Source organism: Dendrobium catenatum, unplaced genomic scaffold (assembly GCF_001605985.2).
Source record: "Dendrobium catenatum unplaced genomic scaffold, ASM160598v2 fragScaff_scaffold_1338, whole genome shotgun sequence".
Classification (NCBI taxonomy): Eukaryota; Viridiplantae; Streptophyta; class Magnoliopsida; order Asparagales; family Orchidaceae; genus Dendrobium; species Dendrobium catenatum.
The window spans coordinates 934691-946082 of record NW_021319800.1 but is presented as its reverse complement, the minus strand read 5'-3'; the positions used below and the strand labels follow the sequence as shown (position 1 = coordinate 946082).

The 11392-nt window shown below is 32.0% G+C and overlaps 1 protein-coding gene across 1 annotated transcript in view; it reads right to left on the bottom strand.

Annotated features, from left to right (window-relative positions):
- The window catches only part of LOC110115085 (Werner Syndrome-like exonuclease), a 15202-nt gene extending 5914 nt beyond the window's left edge, over window positions 1–9288 (bottom strand). The window contains exon 1 of the mRNA XM_020848214.2: window positions 8880–9288. Coding sequence (XP_020703873.1) covers window positions 8880–9192 — 313 coding nt within the window. The 5' untranslated portion in view covers window positions 9193–9288. The remainder of the gene's footprint in view (window positions 1–8879) is intronic.
- Between the last annotated feature and the right edge of the window lie 2104 nt (window positions 9289–11392).

The following is an 11392-nucleotide window of genomic DNA, read 5'->3' as shown; positions in this document are numbered from 1 at the left end:
AATAAGTGAATAATATAAAATATAAAAAAGTATAAGATATGAAGTGAAATCAAAATATCCCAATAATAAGACAACATGAAATATAGTTCAACTCAAAATTTTATCTTTCCCAAATCCCAGTATTCTTTTCATTAACAAATAATTCCAATTTCCAAAAACAAATAGCAATGACATATCACATAAGAACTCATAAGTCATCAGCACTGTCATCACTAAGGGGTTCTTCATTTGAATCATCATTATGATGAACTGCTCTCCCCTTCCTTCTCTCCTATAGAGTCCAATGTCGGGCATTTACTTCAAGATTTATGTAAGTTTTAATATATATAGCGTGAGGCGAGGCGGGCAGGGCCTCAACCAAGTTGAGGCGCAAGCCTCATAAAAAAACTCGAGGAGTAAGCATCGAGGCGTTTTTTACTGGAATTGCGCAAAGGCGGGCCTCAAGGCGAGCCTCATATTGCGCAATTTTAAACCATGCTATATACTACTACTATACTATACTATACTATACTACTACTATACTATACTACTACAATATACTATATACTACTACTATACTATATACTACTACTACACTATACTACCAAATGACTAGGTGGAACCTATACTACTACTATATATTATACTATAGTAACTATACTACTACTACTACTATACTATATTACTACTACTATATACTATACTATACTACTATATACTACTATATCATATACTATATACTACTACTATACTACTATACTACTATACTACTACTATATACTATACATTATACTATTATACTACTATACTATACTATATACTACTATATTACTACTACTATACTATACTATATAGTACTATACTATACTATATAGTACTATACTATACTATACTACTACTATACTACTATACTATACTACTACTATATTACTACTACTATACTATACTATACTACTATACTATATACTATACTATACTACTATACTATATACTACTATATTACTACTACTATACTATACTATACTACTACTAATATACTACTATACTATACTATACTATACTATACTATACTACTACTATATGATAGTACTACTACTATACGATACTACTACTACTATACTATACTACTACTATATACTATATACTACTACTATACTATATACTACTACTATATACTATATACTACTACTATACTATACTACCAAATGACTAGGTGGAACCTATACTACTACTATATACTATACTATAGTAACTATACTACTACTACTATACTATATACTATATACTATACTATATTACTACTACTATATACTATACTATACTACTATATACTACTATATCATATACTATATACTATATACTACTACTATACTACTACTATATACTATACACTATACTACTATACTACTATACTATACTATATACTACTATATTACTACTACTATACTATACTATAATACTACTATACTATACTATATAGTACTATACTATACTATACTACTACTATACTACTATACTATCCTACTACTATAATACTATACTACTATACTATACTATACTACTACTATACTATACTACTATATACTACTATACTATACTACTACTACAACTACTATATAATACTATACTATACTATACTACTACTCTATACTACTATACTATACTACTATACTACTACTACTATATACTACTACTACTATACTATATACTATATACTATACTATACTACTATACTACTATTATTATACTACTACTACTATATACTATACTATACTACTATATACTACTATACTATATACTACTACTATACTACTACTACATACTATATACTATACTACTATACTATACTATACTACTACTATACTACTATATTATACTACTACTATACTACTACAACTACAACTACTACTACTATACTACTATACTATACTACATACTACTATTATACTATACTATACTATACTACTATACTACTACTACTATACTATACTATACTATACTATACTACTACTACTATTATATACTACTATATACTATTATACTATACTACTATACTACTACTATATACTATACTACTATACTACTATATACTACTACTATATATACTATACTACTACTATAATACTATACTACTATACTGAGAAAGAGGAGCTGTCATAAGAAATTGTAGAAGTACTGAGAAAGTCTACCAAACACAACAATGAGGAGATAGAAATTCAAGTGGAGGTTAAATTCAATGGCTTGGATCATGCAGATTCTCTAGGCCTTCGAGTTATACATAACAGACTTAGATGCATCACTAATTGGTTAGTAATTGCACTGATGAAGTTGCAGCATCCTCACTCTGAAAATGGTTATTCTTTGGTAAAGATTTACGGGCCACGAGTAAAATTTGACAGAGGACCTGCATTGGCATTCAATGTGTTCGACCGGAAAGGAGAGAAGGTTAATCCTGTGCTTGTTCAGAAGCTGGCAGACAGAAGTAACATTTCACTAAGCTGTGGGTTCCTTCAAAAAATCAAATTTTCAGAAATAAAAATATTAACATTTGAAGGATACAGTTTAAGAGGAAAGACTCCATGAGAACACAGTAGTTTCAGATAATAAAAAGAAAGAGGATCATAATCTAGGGATAGCCGTTGTAAATGCTTCATTTGGTTACCTAGCTAATTTTGAAGATGCTTACAGGCTCTGGGCTTTTGTTGCCAAGTTTCTGGATGCTGATTTTGTTGAGAAGGAGATATGGAGATATGTGGCTCTTAACAAGAAAATGATCGAATTGTAGACTGAGGAATGATCAAGAATCCATTATTTTATTGCTCCTCCTTTTCAAACTTTGCAGATGGGGGACAATATGGGAGCATTCAAATTTCCTATTCATTCATTCTTTGTAAATGATGTGCAATGTTGCAGAAGTCAATTGAAATGTTTAAACTTCAATATTTTTTTGAAATATTTAAAGATAGTAGCTGAGAGTAGTAACAAATGTCAAACAATTTATGTCATGCAATCGTTTCATATATTTTACTTCATTATTGTAGTTTCTTGGACCGAGTATTTTTTTTATTAGAAAGTTGCTTTAAACAGCAGTAAGAAAGTTGTCACAAACGAAACCTAAGTCACTCAAAGTAGCCAAAGTTGACACATTGCTCGACTTGGTTCACCAAGGCTACTCGCCCAAGCATCAAAGCAACTTGTTGGGGCTCGGCAAATCTCAGTGATGTCGCAACGAGCATCATATGGATTCAGCCCTTACAAACCACTATGTAATTTCCACATTTTATTGTCTACAAACTAGTTAAGTTTATTCATTTTATAATAAGCTCTGATATGTAACTCATATAGGGGCTATTTGGTAGCACTCATGATTTGATTTAAGTAGGATTTTGTAAATCCTCTAAATCCCGAGGGGCTTAAATCCTGAAAACTGTTTGATAATATTAATGATAAATCCTGTTAAATCTCATGTGGCTGTTTGGCTACAAAGCATATTAATCGGCGGACTCTTCCCTCTCGCGCTAATAGAATCTTAAATCCGGCAAGAAAGAGAATTTCAAAAATATGGAATTTAGCACGAAAAGGGGGAATTTTCCTTCTACGGCATCTTTCATTTGCCATGAGATTTGGTTTTGCATTTTTGTCCATTTGACGGATTTTGCTCAAATCCGGCCCAAGCATGGCCTAAATCCTGCTATCCAACAGCCCCATAGTGTTTTCTATAGCAAAGTACCTCTACCTGAGCTTATAAATAAATTGGGTGTCAAACCATGAATCTGGGACAAACAATCATTTGCCTTAGTCTTATACTTCCAGGCAATCTAGTTAAATTTCAAAACTTTTCATTCTAAACTCTCTATCCTTCATCTCTTATCTCTTGTTTCTTAATCATTCTTGTCTATAAGATTATGGTGTTACTTGCAACAAATGTGATCATACTTTTTCTCAAGAAACAATACTTACGATGGGCTCCCATTACAGACTTCATAATAACTCTCTCATTCATGCTTCGTTTGAGATAGTTTTCTTACTATTTTCTAAAATAGCTTTCTAGTACAAATTTTTTTCTTTCAAATTATCACAAACGAAGCATCAATCTCTCACTCACTCTCACATTGTTAAAAAATCAAAGAAAATGAGAAAAAGGGAGAGGATGTATTGGCAGCTATGTCAATGTGGCATTAACTCCAATAGAAACTTTGAGAGGTATCTATAGCCCAGGTCGGTCTTCCCAGCTTACAATAACTATCCTCTACAATTATAGAAAGAGGGTAGTAGTCAAACCTGTATTGGGATTTTCAAGTGATAGACCATACTAATGTTAAACTATGTGAAATCCATATATTTAGTGCCACATTCGATTGATAAAAAGTACATTCACGAATAAATACATTCATCGCCAAAAAAGTTTAAGCTTTTTGGGTTAAAAGTGGGTACCACTAAAGCATCTGTCCTAGCCCCATGTACCTATTAGGCTCATTCTCCTTAGCAAAAGTACTATAGTTTTTGTTTTTTTTTATAATTAATTAATTATTTACTATACTATATACTATACTATACTATACTACTACTATATACTATACTACTATACTATACTATACTATTATACTATACTACTACTACTATACTACTATACTACTACTACTATTATACTATACTACTACAGTACTACTACTATACTACTATATACTACAACTATACTATACTATACTATACTACTACTACAATACTATACTATATACTACTACTAATAATACTATTACAATACTATACTACTATACTAATATACTAATATACTACTACTACTATTATACTATTATACTACTACTACTATACTATACTAGTACTACTATACAACAACTACAACTATACTATTATATACTACTACACTACTATACTACTACTGCTACTACTACTACTATACTACTATACTACTATACCATACTACTATAGTACTACTACTATACTACTACAATATACTATATTACTACAACTACTACCATACTATACTACTATACTATACTATACTACAATACTATAATTATATAATACTACTATACTACTATATACTACTATTACTATTATACTATACTATACTACTACTATACTATACTACTACTATACTACTATAATACTACTACTATACTACTATACTATACTATATACTATACTACTACTACTATACTACCATACTACTATATACTATACTACAACTACTACTATACTACTACAACTACTACTACTATATTATACTGCTACTACTATATACTATACTACTACTATACTACTATAGTACTACTACTATACTATACTACTATACTATAATATACTATACTATACTACTACTATACTATACTATACTATTAAAATATACTATATTATACTACTATACTACTATACTACTACTATAATGTACTACTACTATATACTAACTACTACTATATACTACTATATTATACTACTACATACTACTACTACTACTACTATACTATATTACTATTACTACTATACTACTACTATACTACAATACTACTATACTAAATATACTACTATACTATACTATACTACTACTACTACTACTATATACTACTACTATACTATACTACTATATACTACTACTACTATACTATACTATACTACTACTACTACTACTACTACTACTACTATACTACTAGTATACTATACTACTACTATATACTACTATTATACTACTACTACTATACTACTACTATATACTACTAGACTACTACAACTACTACTACTATACTACTCTATGATGCACCGACACGGACACGACACGACACGAACACGGGACACGACAATTTTTAAAAATATAGGACACGGGGTGCGACGTGGACACGACATAATAATTTTTTAATATAATATATAAAAATTAAGGTGGCATTATAGTAAAAATGTCAAACAATAATAAATCAATTTCATGATAAGTTGATAACTTGTTTAGCTTATAACATAAAGATGTTTAGTACAAAATGTCTAGTACAAACACAAAAATATAAGCAAAAAACCATTTAATACAACATGAAGATCTAACTACTCAATAGAGCGAATGATAAAATTAGATTCAGATGTTGGTCTTTGGCCTTCAATATCATCATCATTGAATATCATTTCTTCCAACTCTGGTTCATCTAGAGAAAGATTGCAACCTCCAATAATCCCATATCATCAAGGCACTCGAACCCATCTTCAGCAACATCCCACATCTTATTATCACCTGTCAAATAAAATGGGATTTTCTTTGATAGAAGACGAAGATTTGTATGCACATAAACTAATCTTCAGCACGTAGGGGTCTTCTTTGAGGATCTATCCAACCATCACACACCAAACTAACACCTTTTTTCTTTCCACACTCATTTTGTTGGTCAAGCAATGTCTCAATATGTGCTCTTTCTCTTTCCAATAATTTTGATCTTAATGCATTGTAACCAGGTGGAACATATCCTGCGAGATTGTTGTTACATGCAAAAATGAATGCATTTTTATAATGAGGATTTCTTGCAAGGTTGAAAGGAAGTCCCGCTGAAAAAAACATACTTATTATTTAACCATCCAATTCCTCTCGCTGCTGTAAATTAAAAGCCTTCTCTAGAGGACTACTGGCTACTCATTTTCTTTTCTTTTTCATATCCTTCACTTCTAAATGATAAAGCTTGATCAACTCTCACAGATGAGGAAGAAGTGTGAGATGTGCCATGAGTAGATGGCAAATGTACCTCTTTAGGGAGTGTCCTTTGGATCCTAAATTCAGCTTCATCAACTTGCCTGTTCAATTCAATCAACTGCGACGTAATAATCTTAGGACACATTTTTATTCCATGGCCAGAAATTTTAAGTAGATGTGCCTTCACTCTAGAATAAGATCATTTGTAGGTGCCACCATAATAATTGCATTTAAATGACACATTCCCTCCTCCTTCAAATGTTTTTCCTAACTTTGTAACATGAATCCATAATGACTTATCAGTTTCTACAGATGGCTCTTTTGAACCTTCACCTAATCCCCTCCCGCCAGCAGTCGAGCTCATTTTGCTAACAAACCAATCATGCATATGAAAACATCGAATTAAAATGATATGAAGTGAAATAAAAAAAATACAACATGAATAAAACAATATACCGGTCTGCCGGGGGTCCAAGGGGGCGCTGAAGAAATGGCGAAATTCACTTACAGTTCTTGACTCTCTTGCACGCAGAAGGTGATCTGTTTAGCCTTAATTGCAAACTTTGCCTCGAATGACAGCAGAAATAACGCAAGAACGAAGGAATGGGAAAGACGAGCTCTGCTTGGCCGAGCAGAAATGATGAAGGAATGGGAGGCGAAGGCAGCGGGCTCTGTTTGGTGTCGACTGTGAGCTCTCCCGGTCCGCCCTAGAAGATTTCTTTCGTGGATCGGAAAAATAGGGCTTCTCGTTCGCAAAAAGGCTAAATATAACGGACGATTTTATCATTTAATAATCGGACATGCGTGTCCGATTTAAATTTTAATATTTTAAATTCCGACACTCCAGTACCGTGTCGGACACGTGTCCATGCCGTGTCCGACGCGTGTCCGTGTCCGACACTGCATACCCTCTTTAAGAGGCGTGTCGGTGCATCATAGATACTACTATACTACTACTACTATATGCTATACTACTACCACTATACTACTACTATAGTGTGGAGGAAATCAAACAAACAAGGAGATACATTCAAAGCCAGGAACCCTTCTTAGTGGGACTACCGCTTTAACATTATCATGCTCGTTTAACCCTAGCATAATCTGGACCACAACATAAAAGTTAATTAGATATAAGATTTTGGTTAATCAGATTCATATATACCTCCATGGATAGCTGTTCTGATTTGTAATTCACATCCAACTCTATGAAGAATAAAACCAATTGTGGGGAATTAGTTACAAGGCTGATCTTTGATAAGGCCTATGTGTTATAAAGGCCAACCCCAAACGAAATTTAAAGATTTACTTTTCAAGATGAATTTGAAGTTTAAATACAAAGATGCATTGCATATGTAACCTGCAAACGTGATTATTGAAAAGTGATTCCTTGATTACATAAAAGAACACAAACCAACCGCTACAAAAATGCTGCAACATAAGAAAAGTGAATCAAATAATAGTTTTTGCAGCCTTCAACTTTGGTTTGAAAAACTAGGTGGTAGAAAATAAATATTCAATATACATATCATATGTAATTACAAAGAAACCAAATGCATTTTGTGTGAGGTTAAAAGGTTCAAAGCACATACTAGGCAATGAAAGGGTGAAACATTAAATGAGTTGATTCACCTCTGAAGCCAGACAAAAGTAAAAACTAAAAAGTAAAGTAAGGAAATTAACATCCAATAAGTAAGAAATGCAGCCACTTAAATGGATGTTGCTTGTATCAAAAGTAATTAGACTGATTAAATAAAGATTAATCTAATTAAAAATATCAGCTAATAATTAATTCCTGATTTACTAAGCTAATTAAAAATAACTTATATTCAGACAAATTAAAGAAAAATAAAAATAATATTGATTAGGTTAATATAATACAATTTTAATTAACAAATATTAATTGCTTAAACCCTGCCAAAATTCTGCTATCAATGGCAGGATTTAGCATAAATCTAGTTAATTAATATTGATAATTAACATTAATTTGAAAATCTAATTAATATATCTCATTAAATAAGAAACCCTCGTCTTTCTACCCCAAATTCTGGAAACCCTCGACGACACAAATCAAAGAAACTGGAAAGAATAAAAACTAAACCCTCATATATTTCCCCCCAAATGTTTCTAAAAAGCTAAATTACCCTCATTTGTTGCCGGAAGAAACAACGACTTATAAGAAAATGGATAAAACAACATCCGAGACGAAACTATGAACCTTGGCAAGGTGTCGGAGAAAAAGTACAAAATCCATTCTTAGGGCAACGGAAAGGAGACCCATCAATCTTGCTAATGTGATGGACATTTCCATCGCATAGATCGTGCGTCTTTCTTCCATATGGTGAAGCCGCGTTGGCCCAGCCGGGTAGGCGGCGGCGCTGCGATGAGGATTCCTCGAGGTCGAAATCGGAATTTTTCCGCTTTGCAACGGCGTAGGCAGACTCAATGGCCCGAAGCTCCTCCTCGGCCTCTTCGTTCCACTCGGAATCCATCTTCATAGAGAGGTTTTCTTCATCGGCCGATCCGGCCATCTCTCTCTCTCTCTCTCTCTCTCTCTCTCTCTCTTGTCTTCTTTATCTATAAAATAAAAAATCACATTTCCCTCCTTAGGGAATTCCTAAGCCTCCGACTCCGGGCAATCCGACCGCGGTAAGAAGCCCTCCGCAATATTTATATATGTTTAAATAGATAATACTTTTAATTAATGATTAATTTTAAAAAAATTGAAATAAATAACTATTGATTGATTCAAATTTTTGGATAAAGGGATTTTTTAATATAATTTTATATATTTATAAGAAAGTTTAAAATACTAAATTTTTTACAATTGAAATTGATGTATTTTTATGTAATATATTTTAAAAGGTTATATATATTTTTTTACACTAACTCTTTATAATATGCTAAACATGTGTAATATATTTGTTGAAATTTTAAAATATATGTATTTTTTTACATTTGAAAAAGTGGTTATAAATAAAAATATTATTGGCTAATTATATAAATTTATATGATATTAGCAATGGTTTTAGATACTCTCCAATTATCATGAAAGAGTAAAGTGATGTAGGGGTCTTCTTAATTTCACCTTAAATTTCAATCATTTAAAATTCAAAGAAAATGTTTAAGTAATTGGCTAAAATATTAATTTCTGGCGATTTCTATCATAATTAGGGGTTTGTAAGTGATTTTTTTTTCTTCAGTTTATTCAAATGTGTTATGCAACAAAAAAAAGTTTTATTTGTAAGTCACCAAAGTTTAGTAATCTATTATTTTGTATGTTTTTATTCTTTTTATGAAATCCCTAAACTTTTCAAATTTCTTATGCAACCCATGAGTCTTAGGGTGGTAGGTGGACGAGCATAATTGGGAACCCCTTCATCCCGGATTCAAATCCCCTCTACTACGGCCTTGCTTCTGGGCAAAGCAAGTGTGGGCCCGATGCCGATGGTTGGCCTCGCTAGATTCTGCCGATGTATTAGTTACGCTGTCAAACGCTCCCTTTGAATGGCAACGGGTAGATATCCTCATTTCCAAAAAAAAAAAAAAAGATATCCTCATTTCCAAAAAAAAAAAAAAAAAAAAATTATGCAAATTGTGCCTTTCATTAAATTTTTGATAGTGTCATTAATTACAACTTTAATGAAAGGCCAAAAACACTCTTATTAACGATTTTGGTCCATTTTTCCTGATTCAATACAAAGGATTTTCAACCCTTTGTCCAATCTAAATGGAAGAATGAGTTAAATAACTTAGAATAATACAGACTACACAGCCAAACAAAACAATAAGCAAAATAATAATAATATGGCATCATCAATGGTGACATATAGAATACGAGTCAAAATCCCTAATGCGAGGGTTGTTTGACGATAGGAAAAGAAACTTAGCATTAATCTCAAGGTTGAAGGCAAATGAGCCATCCAAATTGACTTAGGAAAGCTGAGAAAAATGCCTAAGAAGAGAAATGGGATCTAGACCTTAAAATTTATTTATTGTAGGGGATTGAGTATAATAAAAAATTTGATGACGAGGCATACACTCTAGGGATAAGAAATGTCTTCTAACTCCACCTAATGATTCAAAGCATGTCATTTAAGCTTCGTTTGGGACGTCTTTCTTACTGATTTTTAAAACAGCTTTCTAGTAAAAAATAAAGCTGCTTTAAGAACCAGTAATAAAGCCATCCCAAACAAAGCCTTGGTCTTGATATAATGCAATTAAGGTTGCGATCGGAAAGGAAGGAAATGTTAGTCTTATGATCTCACTTTACAAGCAAGACTTTGTGGTTCAAAGATGCTACCAAATGCTACAGTGCCCTCCTACTTTAAGATTACAAGAAGGACAATGTTCATTTTGAAGTTTCTTTAGTAGAAAAAAAGGCTGAAGGCCCAGGACTCCCAACACATATGACGTTTTTAGAAGGAGAAGAACACGTATTCTTAGAAACTATTGGATCTAAAACTTTCATCTAAAGCTGTGCTTGAATAAATAAAATTTTCGAAATAGCATAAACCACAATAATATTGCCTTAAATTTGACACGATCACTATTTATTCATATTCTTGATCGTTGTACGCTTCACAAATATGTCGGGGGTCCAAGCGGGCAAAGCCCCCTAGCGTGATTTGACCGAAACAAATTTTTGTTATAAGGATATTTTTGGATTCCCTTTACTATTTCTCTTTGTATTTTGTTCATCATTCCCTAACAATAATACCTCTACACAAT